The sequence below is a fragment of the Schistocerca americana genome, chromosome 6, assembly GCF_021461395.2.
Source record: "Schistocerca americana isolate TAMUIC-IGC-003095 chromosome 6, iqSchAmer2.1, whole genome shotgun sequence".
Lineage (NCBI taxonomy): Eukaryota > Metazoa > Arthropoda > Insecta > Orthoptera > Acrididae > Schistocerca > Schistocerca americana.
Genome location: NC_060124.1, coordinates 88,235,621 through 88,263,100, shown reverse-complemented (window position 1 = coordinate 88,263,100; position 27,480 = coordinate 88,235,621). Strand labels below are relative to the sequence as shown.

The 27,480-nt window shown below is 38.7% G+C and overlaps 1 protein-coding gene across 2 annotated transcripts in view; it reads right to left on the bottom strand.

Annotated features, from left to right (window-relative positions):
• Window positions 1-4,000: 4,000 nt before the first annotated feature.
• LOC124619460 (phosphatidylinositol-3-phosphatase SAC1) overlaps window positions 4,001-27,480 on the bottom strand; it is a 72,843-nt gene continuing 49,363 nt past the window's right edge. For both annotated transcript variants that reach the window (XM_047145859.1, XM_047145860.1), the window contains 2 exons: window positions 19,393-19,453; window positions 4,001-5,019 (listed from right to left, as the gene is read on the bottom strand). In XM_047145859.1, the coding sequence (XP_047001815.1) occupies window positions 4,871-5,019; window positions 19,393-19,453 (210 nt within the window). In that variant the 3' untranslated portion in view covers window positions 4,001-4,870. The remainder of the gene's footprint in view (window positions 5,020-19,392; window positions 19,454-27,480) is intronic.

Genomic DNA, 27,480 nt, shown 5'->3' with positions numbered 1-27,480 from the left:
ACACACACATAGTTAACAGAGAGGTTGATGGGTTTAACTATCTTCTTTGATACCTAAGGTTAAGCTAAGGTTCTTGCACCGTGTGACACACAATGTTCCACAGCAACATTGTATGGTGGTTGCTGAAGCAAGCACAGAGCTTACGGTTATAGAGGATTGGCAGTGCCTGAGCTGTCTCAGGTAACTCAGGTTTCACAGACCCATACCCTATAAAGACAGAGTTCCCCCGAGGTGATCACTATTTTGCATGACCTAAGTCTTGTGGCTTATTGAGTGCCATGGGCATAGCAAGCATTACTCACCTAAAAATGAAAAGAAAATAATGTCTTGGGCCAAGCATGTGTGATAGAACCAAATCTCTAGTACAAAAGCACATTGCAAAATATACTTTCTTGAAAATATTTTATTCTGTTTCAAAGTTACTACATTATTTTTGGTATACAATAGCTAATATATACTGTTACTTTGAATAATGTCATCTGAGGAAAGATTTACACCAGCTTCATTAAAAAAGCACCAAAACTGTACACTCGCAAATACAAAAATATACTGTTTCTAAATAACTTACAACATATACATTTTAAAAAACTTTAACAGTCATTTGTGATAGAACAAAATGACACAAACTACTAAGAATCAAGAACTTGGACTAGTTTACCTACACTTCTGCTACAAATGGAAGATCATAGTCTTAGCAAATACTGTTGTATTCTTCTCTAAACAGGTGAGAGAAAGAACGTGGTGCAATGTGAAAGAAAAGACAAATTATTGAACAATTAAGATACTGGAAATTTCCAAGCAAGTGATGTAATGTGCAACAATATGTTATCTGTACAAAATTATAAATGTGTAAATTAATTGAATGCAGTGACCTGGAAATTAACAAGGCTGCCTTTGTCTGAAATATTTACCTCTTGGGACAGTTTCAGTTCAGCAATTATGAAGAAACTTGGTGACAGGTGTGTTGTCAATAGTCTCAAGGGCAATACCACTGATGGTCAATGCTGTAGGTATTTGCAGATACATGCATTACATTTCACTGTGATCTCTGATAATTGTTGTTTTAATCCGAAGATCATATTTCGATGTATTTTTTAAGTTGTGTGAATTTCAATTCTATCCACTAATTTGTGCAGAAATGAAGTGGATAAACCACATTTTAATTCTACATTTGAGCGGAAAAAAATTTAAACTTCCCATTGCACATTAAATTATGCCTGCAAAATGAGTATATGCATGTGAGAAGCAGCAGCACCACAGAAGGAACTGCTGCTTACGAATGAGTGAAATAAATCTGTACTATATAATTAAGTTAATGGAATGTTTAGTCATGGACAGAATCACTGGTACATGATGTTCTATCACAAAGATATCAAACATCATTTTTCAAGTAAGTTTCACTTACATGCAAAAAGAATAACATTTTTATTGCCTAACGCTACCATAAAACTCGGCTGCTGCCATATCTCAGTTTTTATCACATTTTAACTTAATAGAAAGTCATTAAAGTTTATTGTTTGTGTGGATCATCACCTGGGAAAGTAGGTAAATATTGGCAAGTGCAGCTCTAAAACTGAATGAGTGATTTTTGCCTTTTAGCTATTCACTCTCTGTCTGTAATGTTTTTAAAGGGCCTTCAAAATGTGTAAAACAGTATTCACACACATTAAAGTGCGAGTATGAAAACTGCTTGAAGTCATCAACATCTGCACCTCAATGTCGGAAGTACGTGTACCTACTGTAATCGCACATTACAAAAATGTAATCTATTTCTGATTTCTTACTACTGCTGAATTAAATAACTGCTTACTAAATACATGCCTTCTGATAACGCACTATTTTCCCTCTTCTGCAGCACCCATAGAAATACAAACTACAGTTAATTCATTCACTATTATTTACATGACAATTGTTTAACACTTGTCATAATATAATACATAAGCCCACGTGAATGAATAATAATGTTTATTTGAAAATGCCACATTTGCCAGAAAATCATACTAACTATCAGGTACAGCAAGATTATTTACAGAGTCTAATATTTAAAAATACACTATGATAATAAAGAACCTGTATAAGAATTGTATAATTTTGCAGAGAAATTTGAGATTATGACACAGCAATAAAAATAAGCCAATAACTAGTATCACAAAAAAGTGCAGATAATAATGGCTCGCCCTATAAAATGATAGGCTAATTTCTTCCTGCTTTGCCAGATTGGACTTAGAATTAATACGGTTATAATACAAGGATTAAACAATGGAACCTCTAAATTATCCATCCAATTAAATTACTTTAATAGTTGAAACTTAAAAATATGATATCAGGGATGCAAAATATTTGCATCTTCCCTTTTTTGTTTCACAGAACAAAATTCGAATTCTTCCAACACACGAATTGGAAGAATATAAATATATCACCATGATATATCTTGTTAAATTACATTATATTTTTGCTTAGCATGACACTTTACTTGTGCCTCCTGAGCATTGTTTGTACAATATTATGGAAGATTTACAATTCTCAGTATGTACATATATACAAAAAAGTACACTATTATAAAGAAAGGTATACACCTCATTCACTTCATATATGAATCACTGAAATGGATATGGAAGAAAATATTCTCATGGGTTTATGAACAGAATTAAGATGAGTGAAGCTTTCAACACAGAAAACAAAAAGCAGGGAGTGGTGGCACTATCACAATTTAAAAGCTGTAGAGAGAAGGAGAAAAACATGTTTGAAAGAATGAAAGCCAAAACTGTTAGTAAATGAAAAGTAAAAGGCTATTACCAATAAAAGAAAGTCACTAAATGTTAAACAAAGCATTTCTGGCCATAGCTTATGGGACAGGCCTGATTAGTGGATGGATTAAGAAACATATATTAAGTGAACTTGATGGAAGAATGATTAGGCAGAAATGAAATTCGTGGCTCGGTCTCATGTGCAGAGATAACTTTCCATTAGAAAGCATACAACAAATGATATGCAACCGTTTATCACACTGCCATGCACATCCATGTTGTCAACAGCTGCATAAATTGGCACTCTTAATAATTTCACAGTGCAATAACAAAATTTAAAATCACTCTGTGAATCTAGCTTGCTGCCCAGTAAGTTGATGGATGACAATTCTCCTTACTCTGCTTCTTTAGCTTTTTACATTCTATCTTTTCAATTACCACAGTTATTTGATATCCTGGTGCAACCTTTTCTCTGACAAGAACCACTTCCGAAATCTCGCCATTCATAAAATATTTTCATCTACAATGATCAAATCTTTTCACAGTTGCTAATGTGTCTGATATAATGTATTTGGGCAGTTGTCAATTGTGATTCACTTGCTGACCACAACAGTGCTGCAACAGTATTTTTTTTTTAAACCTGCTTCTACTCCTCATCTCTTGTAGTGTAACAGTCCCTTTGTGAAGGATGGCAGAGCTATAACCACAGGCAGCTACTTCGAGTTGGATATTTCTCGAACTAAAGGGGCAGGGATGGAGAGGAATTAGAGAACATAAATATTAAAGCTGCAAACAAGGATGGAAGCTGTATTAAAGAAATGAAATTCATGGTATGGTTAATGGATGCTTCCAAAAGAAGAACCTTTCAAAATCAAAGTTTTTTCCTCAAGGATCTGTGGAAAATGACAGGATGAAAAGTTATGCAGAACCAAGGAGCAACATATAGCAACTTTAAAGTAAATGCAAGTGCAAGCAGTGACATGATAATGTGTGGAACAACTGGCCTTTATTTTCTCATTCTTGAATAACAAGTCGTTTAGAGAAACTTTTCCTCTCTTCACTTTGGGATCTTAGAATACATATTCATTATTCTCCTTTCCTATTTAGCTTCAAAATGAACTGAATCTCTCTCTCTCTCTCTCTCTCTCTCTCTCTCTCTCTGTGTGTGTGTGTGTGTGAGAGAGAGAGAGAGAGAGAGAGAGAGAGAGAGAGAGAGAGAGAGAGAGAGAGAGAGAGAGAGAGGGGGGGGGGAGGGGGGGGGGGCTGGTTGGTATATCCTCTACTACTACACTATCTTAACCTCTGGACATATGTACATGTATATACAGAAGGAGCTTCATGATTACCTGTGATAAACATAGAAAGAGGTGAACAGAAAACTGACAGTTGGATACAACCCTAACAATTGATGCAACAAGCAATATATTGTACGACAAAAAGCAATATATTGTATAACAAATGCACACAGACTATCTGTGAACTGCCAGAATCAAATCTGGCAAAATAACTAAAAAATGTGAGTGACCAAGATTCTAACTGCAAAATGAAACAAATTCTACTTTCTAATTTGCTCAGTACCAAAAGTTAAGTCATAAAAATTGCAGTTTTGGTTTTAACAGGAAATAGTACCTAATGTATAATTAAAGAGGTTATGCATTAAAATTGTACTTAGTACAAGAATATGGAATATTATTCATTTTTTGAACAAAATGAGACTGCAGAAAAATATTTCTGCAGATCTCTTATTCATATCACCTAAACGAAAGACTACAGGAAACCACAGACTATATTTCCTGAAATGAATGCTAACCTCATTTCTTAAAAGTAAATCTTTCTATTTAGTTAAAAGACTAAAAAGTTATGTGGACTGCCTCTTCACAGTCTATCTATAATCTGCTTAAACAGAAACATGTAATTCTGTTCTTTTGTTTACTACCATGCTTTTCAGAAGATATGTTAGACTGAATGTAGATACATTCATGTAGTAGTACTTGAAGTGGCAAGGTAAAATTATGCTGCTCCATGTACAACAAAAAATATGTTTACTAGAATCTATCACTGTTATGGAAATGGTACTTAGGAGTGACAAGAATAACTGGAATTAGCAATAGAATTATCTACTGCTATTCTAAAGAAAGCGCTGAGGATCCTCTGAGTTCACACAGCTTTGGATAATCCACAAACTCAGTGCCATATATCATAATTATCATTGAGGTCACAGATACCATTGATGCCCAGAACAGTAAGTACAGAAGACTCTCTGTGTTATATTCTGAAACAAGAAAAAAGAACATTTTTTTATTAATACTGGCAACAGTAAGATAGATAAATCAAAGTACAACTTTAATATTGTTTATTCTTAAATACTGAAGTCAGAAACTGTACATGGAAAAAAAAGCCATTGTAACATGATTTTTTTCCAAAATGTTATTGTTCTTCCTTTGATAAAAGTAAAATCATCAAACAATGGAATATCCAGGCTGGAATAATTGTTCAGATTCACTGATGACATCTTCATGACTGAGGCTGAGGGCAACCTTATCCACATTCCTGCAGAAGAACATCTACACCTTCTCCTCCATTCACTTCACTTCACGTGGTCTTCCTCAACCCAACGAGCTGCATGTTGATGTCCCCCTCTAAGATGGCAACATCAGTACCTCCGTCCATATCAAACCTACCAACCACCAGCAATACCTCCACTTCAACAGCTGCTACCTATTCCATACCAAGACAGTCTAGTTATCCATAGCCGTCACATTTGTACTGATGAGCAGTCTCTCTTCAAATATATTAAGTGAATCTCAGTCTTGTAAGAATACAGATCTACTATGCTTGTCTCTACCAATCACCTACCACCTGCTACATTCCACACTCCCACCATCTGGCCACAAAGAGGCAGTCCCCTCATGACTCAGTACTATCCATGTCTGGATCAAGGGAATCACATTCTACGCCAGGATTTTTAATACCTCTCATCGTTCCATGGAATGAGGAATGTCCTACACAGTATCCTTCCCACTCCTCCCATAGTGGTGTTCTGCTGCTCACAGAATCTATGTATTACCCATGTCTGTGGTTAGCACACTGGACTCGCATTCGGGAAGACGATGATTTGAACCTGCTTCCGGACGTCCTGATTTAGGTTTTCCGTGATTTCCCTGAACCACTTCAGGTAAGTGCTGGGATGGTTCCCTTGAATGGGCATGGCTGATTTCCTTCCCCATCCTTCCCTAATCCGAGTTTGTGCTCCATCTCTAATGACCTTACTGTCAAGGGGACTTTAAAACACTAATCTCCTCCTCCTCCACTTCTGCTCCCTTCTTCTTGCTTCATTGCTCCTATCCTCACAGTAGATCTAAATGCATGACCTGTCCCACACATCCAACGACCACCACCCCCCTACTCCAGTTCAGTCACAGGTATCATCAATCCTATCAAAGGCAAGGCTATCTGTGAAAGCAGTAGTATGATTTACTAACTAAGTTACAACCACTGCACTGCTTTCTGTGGGCATGAAAACCAATAAGTTGTCTGTCCACGTCAAAGGCCACCGACAAACTGTGACCAAAAGAGAGCTGGATCACCCAGTTGCTGAACATGGTGCCCAACACCATTGCTTCACTTCAGTGACTGCTTAACAGCTTGCACCATCTATACACTACCTACCAACACCTGTTTTCTGAACTGCACAGGTGTGAACTCTTCCGGCCATATATCCTATGTTCCTGTAACCCTCCTGGTCTCAACTTTCAGTAGTCGTCGTCTTCCACCCACCTGGCCCCTTCCCTGCTTCCATTCCAGCATTAAACAGCCTTCTATTCTACCAGCACACCCACTAATCTCTTGCCGCTGCCTCTACTTCTCACCTTTTCTGCCCACCCCCTCCTAAAATTTCCCAATTATACCCAGCAGCCCCGCCACATCCCTGCATGCTCCCAAAAGCGGACTGCATCCTCCCCCTCCCTGCCCCAGCCTCTTCCTTATCTACAGACTGCCTCTACCATCAGGCACAGTTGCTCACAGTCTGGTCTCAGGGGCCAGAGACAGTAGTCAAGTATATGTGAATTGTGCCCGAGTGAATTTGTGTGTGTGTGTGTGTGTGTGTGTGTGTGTGTGTGTGTGTGTGTGTGTGGACTTGACTTTAGAAGAAGGCTTTTTGGCCGAAAGAATAAATGTATAGTTGTCTTTTGTTGTGTCTGTTCGTGACTTAACATCTTCTCTATATGGTGAATAGCCATCTATCCCTTTGATACAAGTAACTTTTTAGAATGCTGTTTATAGTTCTAAAAATATCTGAGAATGTGTATAAAATGAGATCGAAACTGAATAACCTTTGTTTTTATGAAAAGTATTTTTGTTAAATACATATACTTTCATACATTCTAGCTCAGTTGATTTTCTTTGTCTAAGAAAAACAGAATTCATGGGATCAAATTTTTGCAACAACAAATGATGATAACAAATAAAAATAAAAAGGCTTTGGCTTGTTAAGTCATGACACAGTGATTTCAGGAATAAGTATATTCTTTTTGGGTTATTCATGTAAATAATCCATGAGAGAGACTATATTTTAATAGGAACAGATTTAGAAATCACCTTTAAATACTGAAATACTGATATTGAAATCATAGTATTGATACGGAAAATACTACAATAATAAGCAAGTGAAAGCTTTAGATGAAGTTAAATGGACTGGAAATAAATCTGGAGAAAAAATAAATGACGAATATAACAAAGCAAATAACAGATGTGGAAAATAAACGAAACTTAAACATGGACTAAATCTCTTAAGTAAGCACGGACCAGGGCTAAAGAACTTAATGAGAGGGGTAGTTCAGAAAGATCCCACAAAAGATACTTGATTAACAAGAAATAAAAAACAGCAAATGAAAAATTTATACACAGAAAATGAAAAATAATTGAACTAATTACATCACATAATCTAGAACCACCTTGCAGTTAAGTATAATAGTTTTTCAGGCACGAAAGAATGTTTGCAATGAACCGATAACTGAAGGACGGAAAGGGTTCAACATCCAGTTGATGATGAGGTCATTAAAAATGGAACAATAGCTCTGACTGGATTGTGACGGAGCAGCAGAAATCACCAGCACCCTTTTCAGAGGAACCACCCAACCATTGCCTTAAGTGAATTAGAGAATAACAGGAAACCTAAATCTGGATGGCCACACAGAGCATTAATACTTGGTATGTAAGTCCAGTGTGTTACCTCTGCACCACATTTCTCACTTGATAACTGAAGGCAATACAAGCACAAGAATGTGGCTGCAAGTTGGAGGGACTACTGTAAGAAATTACATAGTGGCACTACATGGCACAAGTGTTAAAAGATTAATTGTTGGTGGGTCCAGATCTCAGAGATGATATTCTGAGAACATAAGTTTGGAGACTGCTAGGACCATGGAGAATAAAAAATCACTTGGAGTTGAAGATTCCCAATAGAAACACTCAAGGCACTTTTCTGGGGTCAATGTTATTGGAGGCACTACACTGACTTGTGTAAAAAGTTATGAAACCAATGTACTGCCAGAGGATTTTAAGTAGATGTGGTCGGACAGATAACAGCTACACAATGTGGACAATTCTGCCTTTTTCAGAACTAACTTATCAGCAGACAGGTGCAATCTGAAACGCCTAATGTGCAGAGTAAATCTGGTTAGGAAAACTTTAAACAAAAAGAACCACAAACATCAACAAAAAATTTGAAATATAGATCTTTGTCTGGAGAGGTCTCCTTTATAGGTGTGAAACAGACAATTGCAATGGTGAGGGAAAGGATGCTTTTGAGGTAGTTGATACCAGTGAATGCTTAAAATATTGTGGATAACAAAAATTACTGATGAGTGTATCTAGAGGGCATTTTATGCTTATGGGGCACCATGAAAACGTAAGAGGGCTACTGCTTGGGTTTGTTACAGATGCACAGCTTCTCTCTCTCTCTCTCCCCCCCCCCCCCCCCCCCTCAACCCCCCCCCCCCTCTCTCTCTGCATGCATAATTATCTCTATTTCAACCTGCTTTTTGTCTTCAAACCTCTCTCCCTGTACAATCTCTCTTTAAACCCAAATATTTCACGCCTCCATAACCAAATATACTACTCCGCTATATATATATATATATATATATATATATATATATATATAATAGAGGGAAACATTCCACGTGGGAAAAATATATCTAAAAAGAAAGATGATGAAACTTACCAAACAAAAGCGCTGGCAGGTCGATAGACACACAAACAAACACAAACATACACACAAAATTCTAGCTTTCGCAACCAATGGTTGCCTCGTCAGGAAAGAGGGAAGGAGAAGGAAAGACAAAAGGATATGGGTTTTAAGGGAGAGGGTAAGGAGTCATTCCAATCCCGGGAGCGGAAAGACTTACCTTAGGGGGAAAAAAGGACAGGTATACACTCGCACACACACACATATCCATCCACACATACACAGACACAAGCAGACATTTGTAAAGGCAAAGAGTTTGGGCAGAGATGTCAGTCGGGGCAGATGTACAGAGGCAAAGATGAAGTTGAAAGACAGGTGAGGTATGAGCGGCGGCAAATTGAAATTAGAAATTAGCGGAGATTGAGGCCTGGCGGATAGCGAGAAGAAAGGATATGCTGAAGGGCAAGTTCCCATCTCCGGAGTTCTGACAGGTTGGTGTTAGTGGGAAGTATCCAGATAACCCGGACAGTGTAACACTGTGCCAAGATGTGCTGGCCGTGCACCAAGGCATGTTTAGCCACAGGGTGATCCTCATTACCAACAAACACTGTCTGCCTGTGTCCATTCATGCGAATGGACAGTTTGTTGCTGGTCATTCCCACATAGAACGCTTCACAGTGTAGGCAGGTCAGTTGGTAAATCACGTGGGTGCTTTCACACGTGGCTCTGCCTTTGATCGTGTACACCTTCCGGGTTACAGGACTGGAATAGGTGGTGGTGGGAGGGTGCATGGGACAGGTTTTACACCGGGGGCGGTTACAGGGGTAGGAGCCAGAGGGTAGGGAAGGTGGTTTGGGGATTTCATAGGGATGAACTAAGAGGTTCATCCTGACCCACAACTACTTCACTTTTGAAGGCCAGACATACCAACAATTAAAGGGAACAGCCATGGGTACCAGGATGGCCCCCTCGTATGCCAACCTATTCATGGGTCGCTTAGAGGAAGCCTTCCTGGTTACCCAGGCCTGCCAACCCGAAGTTTGGTACAGATTTATTGATGACATTTTCGTGATCTGGACTCACAGTGAAGAAGAACTCCAGAATTTCCTCTCCAACCTTAACTCCTTTGGTTCCATCAGATTCACCTGGTCCTACTCCAAATCCCATGCCACTTTCCTTGACGTTGACCTCCACCTGTCCAATGGCCAGCTTCACACGTCCGTCCACATTAAACCCACCAACAAGCAACAGTACCTCCATTATGACAGCTGCCACCCATTCCACATCAAACGGTCCCTTCCCTACAGCCTTGGTCTTCGTGGCAAACGAATCTGCTCCAGTCCGGAATCCTTGAACCATTACACCAACAACCTGAAAACAGCTTTTGCATCCCGTAACTACCCTCCCGACCTGGTACAGAAGCAAATAACCAGAGCCACATCCTCATCTCCTCAAACCCGGAACCTTCCACAGAAGAACCCCAAAAGTGCCCCACTTGTGACGGGATACTTTCCGGGACTGGATCAGATTCTGAATGTGGCTCTCCAGCAGGGATACGACTTCCTCAAATCCTGCCCTGAAATGAGATCCATCCACATGAAATCCTCCCCACTCCACCAAGAGTGTCTTTCCGCTGTCCACCTAACCTTCGTAACCTCTTAGTTCATCCCTATGAAATCCCCAAACCACCTTCCCTACCCTCTGGCTCCTACCCCTGTAACCGCCCCCGGTGTAAAACCTGTCCCATGCAACCTCCCACCACCACTTATTCCAGTCCTGTAACCCGGAAGGTGTACACGATCAAAGGCAGAGCCACGTGTGAAAGCACCCACGTGATTTACCAACTGACCTGCCTACACTGTGAAGCGTTCTATGTGGGAATGACCAGCAACAAACTGTCCATTCGCATGAATGGACACAGGCAGACAGTGTTTGTTGGTAATGAGGATCACCCTGTGGCTAAACATGCCTTGGTGCACGGCCAGCACATCTTGGCACAGTGTTACACCGTCCGGGTTATCTGGATACTTCCCACTAACACCAACCTGTCAGAACTCCGGAGATGGGAACTTGCCCTTCAGCATATCCTTTCTTCTCGCTATCCGCCAGGCCTCAATCTCCGCTAATTTCTAATTTCAATTTGCCGCCGCTCATACCTCACCTGTCTTTCAACTTCATCTTTGCCTCTGTACATCTGCCCCGACTGACATCTCTGCCCAAACTCTTTGCCTTTACAAATGTCTGCTTGTGTCTGTGTATGTGTGGATGGATATGTGTGTGTGTGTGCGAGTGTATACCTGTCCTTTTTTCCCCCTAAGGTAAGTCTTTCCGCTCCCGGGATTGGAATGACTCCTTACCCTCTCCCTTAAAACCCATATCCTTTTGTCTTTCCTTCTCCTTCCCTCTTTCCTGACGAGGCAACCATTGGTTGCGAAAGCCAGAATTTTGTGTGTATGTTTGTGTGTCTATCGACCTGCCAGCGCTTTTGTTTGGTAAGTTTCATCATCTTTCTTTTTATATATATATATATATATATATATATATATATATATATATATATATCAGACCGCGGTCTATCAACCAATCATTTACTTTACTCAAATTGTGCTATAAAGCACTTTTCTTTTCTCAACAGTTACTCAATCTAGCCATCTAACCTCCAACTTTCTATTCTGGTGCAATATATCAAAACTTTCCTTTCTCTTCTTAGCTCAACCATTTATTGTCTATGTTTCACTTCCATATAAGACGTCAGAAAATATTTCCAGAGAAAGACTTCTTAGCCCTTAAGCTTATATCCATTGTCAAAATATTTTTCTTTTTCAGCAAAAATTTTCTTGCTATTTGCAGAATGAATTTTTACTCCACAGCAGAGTGAGCACTGATATGAGAATTCCTGGCAGATTAAAATTGTGCATTGGACCGGAACCGGAAATACTGCCTTTTATTAGGAAGAGCTCTACCAGCTGCGCTATCCAAGCCAACTCCGGGCCCACCTTCACAGCTTCATTTGCACCAGTAACTCATCACCTACTTTCCAAACTTCTTAGACTCTCTTGCTTACCTTGTGGGACTAGCACTCCTGGAATAAAGAACTCTAGAAGGCAGGAGAGAGGTACTGGCATGGAGCTGTAAGAATGTGTCACGAGTCATGTTTGGGTAGCTCAGCTGGTAGAGCACTTGCCCATGAAAGGTAAAGATCTCAGGTTCGAGTACTAGTCCAGCACATACATTTATTTTGCCAGAACATTTCTTGGTATTGTCAATCTACATTGTGTCTTCTTTATTTCTACTGTCCTGGCATGCTGGATGACACGCTCAAGATATTCCTGTGATTATTTCAATGATTAATGTAATGCTTTCTCATTTCTGTTATGTTCTGAATATCGTGAAAACATTTGCCAGTATATAAGTTGTGGTGTCACCGCCAGACACCACACTTGCTAGGTGGTAGCCTTTAAATCAGCTGCGGTCCATTAGTACACGTCGGACCCGCGTGTCGCCACTGTCAGTGATCGCAGACCGAGCGCCACCACACGGCAGGTCTAGAGAGACGTACTAGCACTCGCCCCAGTTGTACAGCCGACTTTGCTAGCGACGCCACACTGACAAATACGCTCTCATTTGCCGAGACGATAGTTAGCATAGCCTTCAGCTAAGTCAATTGCTACGACCCAGCAAGGCGCCATCACCAAGTTATATTGAGATGATAATACTGTATCAACAAGACCAATGTTCTACAATTATGGATTAAAATTAAGTATTCCAGAAGCTACGTACTTTTCTTTATAGCATTCATTACGTATCCTGTTTCAGACCTCACGCCAGCCTGCATGAGTTTAAGTGCATGCCTTTCGGCTTCCTCTCATTGTGTCTAGGCTGTCTTGTCTAGACACAACATAAGTAGTCCAAATTTCACAAGACTTATGTGAGCATGGTAATTTCTTTGTAATCTCCAAATTTTCGTGATTGTAACTGAGTTTATGTTATCAGCTTCCTTGATATTTCAACAGATGGATCAAGTGAAGATCTTGGTTGGTTGGAGTCCAGACAGTGAGCAAACTTGAACTGAACAAGCCACACACCATCTTTTATGGCAACAACTGTTTTCTCTTTGTTGGCAACAGTGTTCCATTATGAATCAGACTTACACAATTTGAGATGACTTTTAAGCAAACTGAGCACTGAATTACCATGTTTTAATAAACTAAAGTTTCTGTCCATATAAATTAACACAGATATCAATATTAGGAAAAGGATAGGTTGTTACCCACTAAAGATGACATGTTGATTACAAACAGGCACAGTGTTACATAATTATCTTTCAGCCAAGCCTCCTTCACATTCACACAAGCACCTCACTCACTCACGACAGCCATGTCTGGCAGCTCTTGCCAGAAAGCAACAATCACATTAAGTGGCAGTCTGGAATGGGGCAGGGAAGGAGGAGGGATAGCAGGAGGTAAGGGTGGGGTGACCGAAGAGCGCTGTCAGGTGGGGCATGCAAGGACTAGATGGAGGCATAAGAAGACTGCCAGGCACAAGTCTGTGTGGCATGGGTAGGTGTGGAAAATAAAACACAAAAATATGTAAGGATGAGGGAGGAAATGTAAACAATAGAAGTAATTATAATTGGAATTGATCTAATATAGTCCTAGCCTAGCATTTTGGAACTAGAGAAACACACTGTAAAATGAAAGTATTAATTTTAGATCATCTTCCTAAAATATTTCAAATAAGAATTGTGACCCATAGAGGTGTGACTGTGTGACTTAACAGCAAATAGATTCACTGATAATTCAAATTCAAAACCACTATATCTAAGTAAAAAATAGCTATTCTATCTCGATTACAGAAAAGGAACATCTGTGCTGTCTGCATAAAATGGAAACAACAACTCAGCAGAACACCCAGAAGCACATTATTAATCTATTCTTCTAGCAATTGTTTATTGTAAATTGATGGAAAAATGGACCATTATGTGAGAGAGAAAGGCTGCTCCAATTTATACGGAACACCACTAGATGAATAAGAATAATTGTATACACACATTGCTGAACTGAACAACTGCTTTGTAAGCAGGAATTTTCAAAGCTATAATATTAAAAACTCAACTGATCCTATATTGGCATGCATGCAGCAGCATGTGCTACCAATGTGTTCCTAAACAGTAGGCACAAAAATGGGATTTTTCGGGGCTCATACCTTGGGTTCTATTCATGACAGAAAGGCAGGGTCAAATGTTTTGGATAGCCCTTGGGCTAGGAACCATTTGTATACCCAACAGAACTATCCTATAGTACAGGGTCAAAGTTGGAATATTACACACATCCTCCCCAGCTTTAGGCATATGGAGAAAATTGGTTAGTCTTTTTTCCGTTCCTTAGGTGTACCGTATTTACTCGAATCTAAGCCGCACTCGAATCTAAGCCGCACCTGAAAAATGAGACTCGAAATAAAGGAAAAAAAAATTTCCCGAATCTAAGCCGCACCTGAAATTTGAGACTCGAAATTCAAGGGGAGAGAAAAGTTTTAGGCCGCACCTCCAAATCGAAACAAAGTTGGTCCATTGTAATGTGAGACACAATTTAGGTCGAATGAAAGACGATACAGCTACAGTAGTTTGGTTCAAGTCGTAAGCTTAGCAGTTAAGCTTTACCAGGTAGCCATTGCTATGCGTCAGGTGCTCCGTTCGTATTTATACGGGTACCCTTCCTTTATCATGTGCTTCGTCTGGTTTGAATCGATTGCTTATTTTGCTTTGATCTGATAAGTGCCGTTTTCTTTGTTATAGGTGTTTACGTCACTCTAAGCTGAAAATGCATTACTGTACTGTGTCATGCATTGTTTGTCGCATTTTGATAGTGCGTGTTTACGGCCTGTCGCCGCTCGCAGCATGACTTGCTTTTGTGCCCGCTACCGCCGCTTAAAAAAAAGAGGAATCGTCTCATTAGCAAAACATTGGCAAGAGACTGCTATTTGTTGTTACTTACACTGCTGCTTTCTTTGATAATGATCAACAAGAACCAAATAATAGACTGCGTATGATAGAACATGTTCTGAACGAGTGTTTAGCGAAAATTTTTCTCCGTTTGAAAATCTTTGTGGCCGCTTCTTTAGTACATCAAATTCTGCACAGAAATTAGTCATCTTACATTTAAAATCTAGTCAGTTGCCGTGCTTCATTTCTGACTGTATCACTATTAGGCATAAGAATAATACGAATATAAATATGACACGATACGTATATTCTTCCGCGTTTGCTGTTGTCTCACTCTAGTTTCATAGTTTATTAGGCAGACAGGATTTAAATGAGATAGCAGCAAACACGAAACAATACATGGCAAAATGTTTATATTCGTATTATTCTTATGGTGAACAGAATACTGCATGTGATTCACATTTCATCAGGTTCCTATTAGCAACCATCTAACCATCTCTTCTCACAGGTAGGAATAAAACTCGGAACGTAGAGTTGGCCATATTGACAAACATCCCTAACAGTCTTGCCAGTCGGATTTTCGTAGTACACTGAAATTCTGCTACATTCGAAGATGAACAATACGGAATTTGTATTTACTTCGTTGAATAATGTATGAAAATGCAGTGGTCGAAACTCGGGCAGAGAAAAAAAAAAGCTCGTCTTCTAACTTTTTTTTAAATTTATTTACTGATGCAGAGGTTTTGGCGCCAGTATTTATCTTTGTGCCCACAAAGCATACTTGTGTAGCGCTACATATATTCGACGGCAGAAGTTAGTTGTGGCGGCACCTATCAACGTTTTTCAGAACTTCCGCTTGCTTTGCACTCGATTCTAAGCCGCAGGCGGTTTTTTGGATTACAAAAACCGGAAAAAAAGTGCGGCTTAGATTCGAGTAAATACGGTAGTTTTCATTCCACCTTAAGGGGGTTATGGAGGTGCCACTTAGTTCATGGGCGGTTCCTGAGAAAAAAAAAAAAGTGTTTTTCACCTTTTTCCTTGACAGCAGTGGACATCTAAATAACCAATAGCCGCAAATTGTGTAAATTTTAGTGGTATATTCTTTAGGAATTTATCTAGAAGTATCATCTTCCCTTTTTCAGAAATCTTAATCTGTTATCGAGAAACACCTCAGAAACATGGTTTTTGTGCACAAAAACAGAGCCATGGATTTCAAGACGGCTATGTACAGCAAATGGCTGAAATTTTTATGATGTATTCGTAAGATCCTGATCTCAAACAACCTACACAATTTATTTGACACCTTTATCCATTCTGAGACAGAGCTCCAAAGTTACCCCACTTGTACACACAACATACACACGTAAAAACTGGTGTGAGGTAAAAACAAAGTGACGTAGAAATATGCGGTAAAGTGTCTCCATTATCGTCAGAAGAGTTCTGGGAACCCAAAGTAGTTGTATTGAAGCACATGCAAAATTATTGTGCATGTAAAATCTAGTCTGAGGTGTAAAGTTAGTTTTGCATTATTTCAGTTTCACATAAGTAGACTACCAAAATTTTACTGACCCATAATGTTCTTTTAATTGAGTGTCATGCCCTGCTGTATCATGGAAAGAAGGGAACCAATGAAAACATGCTCCTATTGCAGCACAAAAAAGGTGATTATGGTACTGTTAAAAATACTGACTGGAAAGTGGGGTACCAGCTGCCTGTCTACCTTCATCAGCACCTTTTTAAAATTTTTGGCATGTGAATATATTGATGATTCTTTATGTTGACGGAGAAGGAGGCAGTGGCAGTAGAAATTGATGAAAAGTAATAAATACTAGACGATAGCAGATAGTGGTTGTCACGGAGAAAGAGTGAAGAAGACAGTTGTAGTGTGAGAGAAAGAGAGGTACATAGTGGCAATGAACTATAGTTGAAAGTAACAGAACAATGCAAGGTAAAGAGTGAAGGAGATAGTGCCAATGGGAGAGGAATAAAGAGAAGGAAAATGTGAAAGTGGGTAAGAGCCAGTGATGATAAGAGATAGACTCTATGACAATGATAACAAGGAAAAGAGAGATAATGACGGAAGAGATGCCAGCAGTGGGAAGGAATGAATGACAGTAGCAGTATCAGAGAACAAGAGGCAGTCAGTGACAATAATAGTAGGACAAACAATGGAAAATTGCTATAAGGCAGGAGCGTGTGACAAAGACAATGAGATAATGACAATGAGCTGGGCTCAATGAGCTAGAGAGAGGATAGACAAGTAGGAGAGGATGGATATGAGTGACTTACAGTGATGGACTAGTGAGTGTGCATGAGTTACAGTTGGGGGAGCTTGTGGGGGTGAGAGGTGAGCTGCATGTAAAAAGAGCATGAATATCTTCACAAACAAAAACATCTGCGAAAATTTTAAACAAGCTGAGGAAGGTAAATGAGGCAGCCTGGTACCCCACTTTTGTTTTAAACAGGAGTATATTTGCTTTTTTTGTTCTCCCACAGGAGCATCTTTGTGCTGCTGTTCACAATATTTAGAAAGCTGAAGACAGTGATTCTTAGGTTGGTATCAAACTTATTGAATTCTGAAAAACTTTTGACACAGTACCATGTTAGTAAACTAAATATGTTGCTAGTTGTTGGAACAAATATACAGCTGGCTTGAGGACTCACTGAAAAAGAGATCCCAATATGTCACCTTCAAGAAGACATTGTTGGAAATGAAAGACCACGGAGTCTACAATACTACTCTTCATTCTTGGAGGTGAAAAGCAGCATCAGGCATATCTTCATGAGGTGCAACAGGAACTGTAGTATACATGACACACACACACACACACACACACACACACACAAATGATTTCCATAGCTCTATATGAGTTTTCATGGAAGAGAAAATTATATCCAAAAAGTTGGTGCCGGTGTAATAATATTGCAAGACACTGAGCTGCTTCTGAACTATCAGTGCCTTGTACAAAAACTGACAGCTGAGCCTCATAAAAGCAAATGTACTTTAAAGTGTGTAAATAGCCAAAAATGCCTTACACTGACTGAGTGCACTATATGTGATACATGGTGGCTACACTGAAAATAAATTGTATTACTCACTGAAGCCAGGGTGCCAGCAAATTCAAATTTACACTCAAGATATATGAACAAGTGGGGATGGGGAGATTTATACAACATGTCAATGCCACACATGTATAAGCCAATGACTAGAATACAACAACAATTAAACATTCAGTGGCACTTTTGTTCAACAGTACTCTTCATATACTCGTGACATCTTATATTCATGGCGTAATGTGTATGAATCCATGTTTCATATGAGTAAACAACTTGTCAAATTAGTCCTGATACTTCACTTTTTTCATAAAAAATTTAACAGAGTATGCCTTTTTTTCTAAACGATGCTATCTTGTTCATGTATATGGTGACTGGTAACTTTGAAAACCAAACCTGATCAATTTAGTTCCCACAACAGTGGTCTGCAGTTCGTTTCACCGAGTAATAACATGCTAATTTCTATTTTATGAGTTTCTTCGTTTATTTTCTATTAGGTAACTTATATTTTCTCTTTGGCAGAGAGCATAATATACTGAACATTTGATCCAAGACAAAATTGTTTATCACACTGGGACACAAATGTAGATCTCAGTCTTTTGTTTGCGTAGTGGTATCTACTAGCCTGTCTGAACAAGCCTCTCAGACCAAAAGCTTTAACTTGTCTCTAGTTCCTCTCAATACCTTCTAAACTTCACGAATATTCTCCCAAAATGCTGTAGAACTACCACACTTTTGGAGAATGGATATAGTGAAGAGTTTGACCTAATCACAGCTTCAGTGTACTACGATGGAGTCAAACTCTCATATGAGCACCTGAAGGCAAACTCAGATATGTAAATAGTCAGTTTCCCGCAGAGGAAGCTTATAACTAAGATTCAAATGGAGAATGAGATGAAAAGCACTAATTTTGAATGTTTTTATAGATATAGTTTTAATATCCCAGGAAGCCTCAAATCATTCCACTTTCTGCTGTAGAACGAAAATTCATTGTGGAAAGTAAATGTGAACAACAGATTTTTCTGCATGTGAGATAGCAGGCATGTTGTGCAATTTATGGTATGAGTTGCAAGTTAGTGGAGTTTTGAAAGATGCTGTTAGTAGGCCTGATAGCTTATGAGAGAAAGAAAAAAAAGAAAGAGAGAGAGAGAGAGATAGAGAGAGAAAAAATATCTTTTTGTGCATTTAAAAAAAGACGAAACATTAATTCAAGATATAATCTGTTAAAAGGACTAGCAAAATCAAAGTTAATATTGTAACACCTGGCACACATCAAATACTGAGTCAAGGCTAAAGATCCCTCTATTGTTCCCCTTCTGCAATGTGTGAACTAATATTGAATATATGAATCCTGTCTCAGATTTGCCTTCTTTTTGACGATAGATGATGCAATTATTGAAGGAAAAAAGTTAATCACTTAATAATGTACGATGACTGTCTAGGCAGTGTAGGTTACTCACCCGTTGGCGTTATAATGTTCGCAAAGAACATTGCTATTGCCACCATCAGTACTACTGGGAACTGTAACAGAAGATACATGCAGTTCAGTTACACAACAAGAACTAGAACATATACTTGTTGAAAGAAATAGGTAGCACAGTTTTTAACAACATACTTCTTACAAGAATTATCTATCAGAATGCAGTCTGCAGAAAGAAAAGTTGACTAGCAATGGGGAGGATGGAGAAGAGGGAAGACGAGGTGGAAAGGGGAAAGGGGGGGGGGGGGGGGGAGAGGAGGGAGTTGGTAAGAAGAGGGATGGGAAAGGAAGGGAAAATTTTAATAGCGCTACTTCCCACTTTCTCTAATCTGAGTTATTCAAATAAACATATCCATTGTATAACATTTCTTCATTTATTTCTCTCCTCTTCATTTCAAAGTACAAGTTAGGGGCACAGTAGATCACAGATTATAAAAGCATGAGTTTTCTGTACATACTTCATAGTAAGAACAGAAAGTGCTCACATTGCAGTAAAAAATGAAACATGACATATTTAAAACACAATACAGATGGTGAATCAATACAACCAGTAAATGTTCCAAACATAGTAGCACTATTACAACCTTACATGAGTAATATATGTAGCAATAGCGTCCCATACACAACAACATAGAATGTATTGTAAGAATAAACAACCATTTCTTACCAGAATACACGACAGTGGTGTTAATGAAAGTAAAACTTTTATAAGCTGCAATTATTTTGATTTCAATGACAAACTTTATGCGTATATGCTCTTATAATATAAATAAAGGAAGAAGAGAAGGCAAAACTCAGTGTACAGTTGAGACATTGAATGGTCAGGAGGCACATAAATAAGTCTTTAAACAGTGCTAAGCTTTTCACTGATGTCCATCCACAGAGCTAAGTAGTGTGGAAAACACACAAACACCAAGAAAGACACACAGGCGCGCGCACACACACACACACACACACACACACACACACCTGCATGGCTACACTGTCCTGGTCAACTACATTGGGTTGAGGTGCAGTGCTGATACAATATTGTTGACCTGAGCAATGTAGCTGATCAAGTGTATTTATATTTTATACTAGTCAGCCCTGAAGGACGGCATCATCAGCAAGCTTAGTAACATTTCCGATATTCCTTTTGTTTATTTACCACTTGATGCCTCAGCTAAAGGGTGAGTTGTTATCTTTGCTCCCTCCATTATTTATAAAATATTTTCCATTACAGTTTTTAAGAATGATATAGAGAGAATTATATTTCAAAGGAACACAAAAGGTTGCTTAAAATTTAACACTGTTGATGACAAGTTTAAAAACATTCTAGAAATCGATCATGCCCTTTTCAAAGGAACCACTTTTCCATTCACCTATATCACATGTGAGAAACCATGAAAAATGTAAATCTAGGAGACAGCTGTAGATTTTAGACCCACTCCTCCCAAAAGCAAGTTCAGCATCTTAATGCTGACACCACTGTAATCAGTCACTTTCTTCAAGAACAAAGTACTAACCAAAATTAAGTTACAGCTACCCTTACTTTCATCAGTATTTGGAAAAAAAAAAAAACCATGAACCAGGAAGAGGAGAGCTCAATAAGTTTAAAAAATAAAACTGACGAAGGAAAGCAAAAATTAACACAATAGAGAAAAATGATGACTACAATAGCATTAATAGGAAAAGTCAGAGTTTTGCTTCCAATCAATGTTAAATTCATTATATAGAGCTTAATTTTGGACCAGACATGGATACGAAAGGAAAAAAGGAAACATTCTGGTATTCAGTGGAACTGATTTTCAGTAAACCATGAAAACCATAAATTTGGATGGCGAGATGGGAATTCTGGAAAATTAAAAATCGTCACTGATATCATGAAGAAACACAAAATAGTAATCATGGCTCTTCAAGAAATCAGAAACAGTGATCAAGACACTACAAAATTATCGACTCTATCATAGAACCCAACTCTCAGTCCCCCAGACTTGCAAGTCTATCTTTGAAATCTGCAAATAAGACATACGCAATTATCAATGCACAGCTCCCACCAATCATAAAAAATAATACTCTGAAGGGCAAAGAAGAAACACAGAAATTTTGCGATCTCCTGGATCAAGTCTTAATCAACATTCCTCCAACAAACATAAAAATTCTCCTTGATTACTTCAATGCTCAACTGGGGCAAGAAAAAAGATATAGAGATATCATCGGAAAATAGCCAGCACACAAATGGACCAACAAGGTTAATTGAAACTTGTAGAAACCATAACCTGGTCACAAAATCAACGTGTTTTACAAGGACACCCCACAAATTAAAAACCTGGAAACACCCTGATTTACGAAAGGATGAATGGCAACTGGAACATGTATGCATGGATAAATTTCTCCATCGTGAAATCTACAACGTCAAAGTTTTGAGGGGTGAAGACTCAGGGTCAGACCACTATGTTGTGAAGATCAAAGAAAAATTAACACCAATGGTAAAGAAAAGGTCTCAGAAAAAACTAGAAGAAAATTTGACCCAACCATCTTATCAAAAAATGATGAATACACTAGGAAAATCAGGTGAAGGGTCTGTTGTTGTTATTGTTGTTATGGTCTTCAGTCCTGAGACTGGTTTGATGCAGCTCTCCATGCTACTCTATCCTGTGCAAGCTTCTTCATCTCCCAGTACCTACTGCAACCTACATCTTTCTGAATCTGCTTAGTGTATTCATCTCTTGGTCTCCCCCTACGATTTTTACCCTCCACGCTGCCCTCCAATACTAAATTGGTGATCCCTTGATGTCTCAGAACATGTCCTACCAACCGATCCCTTCTTCTGGTCAAGTTGTGCCACAAACTTCTCTTCTCCCCAATCCTATACAATACTTCCTCATTAGTTATGTGATCTACCCATCTAATCTTCAGCATTCTTCTGTAGCACCACATTTCGAAAGCTTCTATTCTCTTCTTGTCCAAACTATTTACCGTCCATGTTTCACTTCCATACATGGCTACACTCCATACAAATACTTTCAGAAATGACTTCCTGACACTTAAATCTATACTTGATGTTAACAAATTTCTCTTCTTCAGAAACGCTTTCCTTGCCATTGCCAGTCGACATTTGATATCCTCTCTACTTCGACCATCATCAGTTATTTTGCTCCCCAAATAGCAAAACTCCTTTACTACTTTAAGTGTCTCATTTCCTAATCTAATACCCTCAACATCACCCGACTTAATTCAACTACATTCCATTATCCTCGTTTTGCTTTTGTTGATGTTCATCTTATATCCTCCCTTCAAGACACCATCCATTCCGTTCAACTGTTTTTCCAAGTCCTTTGCTGTCTCTGACAGAATTACAATGTCATCGGCGAACCTCAACATTTTTATTTCTTCTCCATGGATTTTAATACCTACTCCGAATTTTTCTTTTGTTTCCTTTACTGCTTGCTCAATATACAGATTGAATAACATCGGGGAGAGGCTACAACCCTGTCTTACTCCCTTCCCAACCACTGCTTCCCTTTCTTGTCCCTCGACTCTTATAACTGCCATCTGGTTTCTGTACAAATTGTAAATAGCCTTTCGCTCCCTGTATTTTATCCCTGCCACCTTTAGAATTTGAAAGAGAGTATTCCAGTCAACATTGTCAAAAGCTTTCTCTAAGTCTACAAATGCTAGAAACGTAGGTTTGCCTTTCCTTAATCTTTCTTCTAAGATAAGTCGTAAGGTCAGTATTGCCTCACGTGCTCCAGTATTTCTACGGAATCCAAACTGATCTTCCCCAAGGTTGGCTGCTTCTAGTTTTTCCATTCGTCTGTAAAGAATTCAAGTTAGTATTTTGCAGCTGTGACTTATTAAACTGATTGTTCGGTAATTTTCACATCTGTCAACACCTGCTTTCTTTGGGATTGGAATTATTATATTCTTCTTGAAGTCTGAAGGTATTTCGCCTGTTTCATACATCTTGCTCACCAGATGGTAGAGTTTTGTCAGGACTGGCTCTCCCAAGGCCGTCAGTAGTTCCAATGGAATGTTGTCTACTCCGGGGGCGTTGTTTCGACTCAGGTCTTTCAGTGCTCTGTCAAACTCTTCACGCAGTATCGTATCTCCCATTTCATCTTCATCTACATCCTCTTCCATTTCCATAATATTGTCCTCAAGTGCTTCGCCCTTGTATAGACCCTCTATATACTCCTTCCACCTTTCTGCTTTCCCTTCTTTGCTTAGAACTGGGTTTCCATCTGAGCTCTTGATGTTCATACAAGTGGTTCTCTTATCTCCAAAGGTCTCTTTAATTTTCCTGTAGGCAATATCTATCTTACCCCTAGTGAGATAAGCCTCTACATCCTTACATTTGTCCTCTAGCCATCGCTGCTTAGCCATTTTGCACTTCCTGTCGATCTCATTTTTGAGACGTTTGTACTCCTTTTTGCCTGCTTCATTTACTGCATTTTTATATTTTCTCCTTTCATCAATTAAATTCAATATTTCTTCTGTTACCCAAGGATTTCTACTAGCCCTCGTCTTTTTACCTACTTGATCCTCTGCTGCCTTCACTACTTCATCCCTCAAAGCTACCCATTCTTCTTCTACTGTATTTCTTTCCCCCATTCCTGTCAATTGTTCCCTTATGCTCTCCCTGAAACTCTGTACAACCTCTGGTTCTTTCAGTTTATCCTGGTCCCATCTCCTTAAATCCCCACCTTTTTGCAGTTTCTTCAGTTTTAATCTACAGGTCATAACCAATAGATTGTGGTCAGAGTCCACATCTGCCGCTGGAAATGTCTTACAATTTAAAACCTGGTTCCTAAATCTCTGTCTTACCATTATATAATCTATCTGATACCTTTTAGTATCTCCAGGGTTCTTCCATGTACACAACCTTCTATCATGATTCTTAAACCAAGTGTTAGCTATGATTAAGTTGTGCTCTGTGCAAAATTCTACCAGGTGGCTTCCTCTTTCATTTCTTAGCCCCAATCCTTATTCACCTACTACGTTTCCTTCTCTCCCTTTTCTTACACTCGAATTCCAGTCACTCATGACTATTAAATTTTCGTCTCCCTTCACTATCTGAATAATTTCTTTTATTTCATCATACATTTCTTCAATTTCTTCGTCATCTGCAGAGCTAGTTGGCATATAAACTTGTACTACTGTAGTAGGCATGGGCTTTGTGTCTACCTTGGCCACAATAATGCGTTCACTATGCTGTTTGTAGTAGCTTACCCGCATTCCTATTTTCCTATTCATTATTAAACCTACTCCTGCATTACCCCTATTTGACTTTGTGTTTATAACCCTGTAGTCACCTGACCAGAAGTCTTGTTCCTCCTGCCACCGAACTTCACTAATTCCCACTATATCTAACTTCAACCTATTCATTTCCCTTTTTAAATTTTCTAACCTACCTGCCCGATTAAGGGATCTGACATTCCACGCTCCGATCCGTAGAACGCCTGTTTTCTTTCTCCTGATAACGACATCCTCTTGAGCAGTCCCCGCCTGGAGATCCGAATGGGGGACTATTTTACCTCCGGAATATTTTACCCAAGAGGACGCCATCATCATTTAATCATACAGTAAAGCTGCATGTCCTCAGGAAAAATTACGGCTGCAGTTTCCCCTTGCTTTCAGCCATTCGCAGTCTATCAAATATAATACGCCAGAAGAATTAACAACCAAATAAAAATCTATAGCAGAAGAATTGGCTCCAATAAATCCCAGGGAGAAACATGAGTGGTGGAATGAAGAATGTGACCAGGCATTAGAAAGGAGACACCAAGCTTGGAAAAAGCATCAAGCCCAAAAGTCTGAAGAATCACATCTAGAACTAATTAAGCAAAGAAAGTCAATCCATCAGACACACAAAACGCAAACATCTTAAAAATACCCTAGAAAAGATAGAAGAGATCTTCCAGAAGAAACAGTCAAGACATTATTACACAACCTTTGGAAGATATCTTAAAAAGTATGAGTCCCCAACATTAATGCTGAGAGAGAAGTCAGGAAAGTTGGCGCATAGTAATCAAGAAAATGCAGGGATCCTTGCAGAGACTTTCAACAAACTTTTAAATTGTGATGACTCACTGGAAACATTTCAAGTAGACACTGAAGCACCTATTTTAATCACCCCAGACCTTACATATCCTCCAACTATCAATGAGGTAGAGGTTGCAATTCAGGAACTAAAAAATTGTAAGTCATGATGTGAAGACCACGAATTTGCAGAAATCTGGAAGAATGCTAGAAAACCTGCAGTCATAAATCTCCACCAACATAGAATTGAAATGTGTATCACAGAGAAAATTCCAGAGCACTGGATCTCAGGAATAATACACCCATTATTTAAAAAAGGAGGTAAAACCAACTCAGATAATTACAGAGGAATAGCCCTTCTGGACTGCATATACAAAATTTTCTCCTGCATAATTTACAATAGGATCAAAACATTATGGAACCACAACTTGGAGAGTATCAAGGAGGATTTCGACCATACAGAAGCTGCTCAGGCCAAATTCTTAGCCTGAAACTAATAATGGAGTATTACAAGTACAGAAACAACAGTTATTCATCTCATTCATAAATTTAAAAAAAAAATAAAAATGATAATGTTCATAGAACCACACTTCTAAAAATCCTTAGAGCATATGGCTTCCATCCCAAATTGGTAAGACTCATTCAGCTAACTTTAACTAACACAAATTCAAAGGTCAAGTTTAGAGAAGAAATGTCAAAAGCTTTCACAGTAAAAACAGGTCTCAGACAAGGCGAGGATTGTCCCTTTTGCTTGTCAATGTGGTCCTCGATTACATCATGACAATCTGGCAAAAAGAAAATCTATGTAAAATCAATCAAAATTTGAGGAAAACCAGCAATAAGAGCAAACTGCCTTGGGTTTGCTGACGATTTAGCTCTCTTGGACCTTGACATGGAAGTAGTTCATGCTCAGATTACAAGTCTTCAAAAAATTGCTTCAAAAATAGAATTACAAATATCCTTTGAGAAAAATGAAATCATACTTATGAACCCTCTTTGCACAGATAAAATCTTCATAAATGATCAAGCAATTAACATAGTTCTACAATTTAAATATCTTGGAGAAATTATTTTGCACAACTTGGGTGAAAAAGCAACAGGGATAAATAGAATCAACAAAATGAAAAAAAAGCACAATTTCTAACCTGGTCAACATATAATAATACATGCCTGTCAACAGACACTAAAATCCAACATTACAAAACTGTAACTCTCCCAGAAGCAACTTATGTCTGTGAAACTTTGTTTCAAATTGAAAATGAAAGAAGAACCAATCAACTCCTCAAGACTGTATGAAGAATTATCAGAACATGCATCAATAAAAAATACCAGGTTGATGGAGTCTGGAGAATCCTCCCTAATGAAACTATCTACTGTGAGTTGACCCAATCACCAGCACAATGAAGAAGAAAAGAATCTCATATTTCTATCACATCTTACGATTGCCCGACAGCAGGATTTTAAAACCGCTAGTTATGAGAAGTCTCGGAAATAATACAGGAGGACGGCGAGTCAAAGAAATTCTGCAAGATCTTGAAGCAGTCGAACTTAGAATTACTGATGCTGAGAACAAAAGCAAAATTAACACTCTCCTTATGAATCATAAATTTTCTGCAGAAATGACGCACTGATGACCAGTAGAGATTTCAGATGAGTTAAGAAAACTGTGTTCGGAACAAATGAAAAAGTACTGGGCTGAGTACAAGAAGCAAGTAGTACAATCTTCAAAGGGAAAGTGAACATGTGGAAAATCAAGTTAATAATAATAATAATAATAATAATAATAATAATAATAGCATTACCATTACCATGTAAGAGCCAAGATCAAATAACAATACAAGACTGATTTCAGCAACAAACATTGGTTCAAATGGCTCTGAGCACTATGGGACTTAACATTTGAGGTCATCAGTCCCCAACAAACATTAGCACTCCTATACTATTCAGGTTGATAAGCCCACTACAATAGTGGCATGCTGCCCAGAGTGAGGGGGAAAATGAAGACATCTGGTTAGTCACTGCAGGGGTGCTTCACATCCACAGGGTA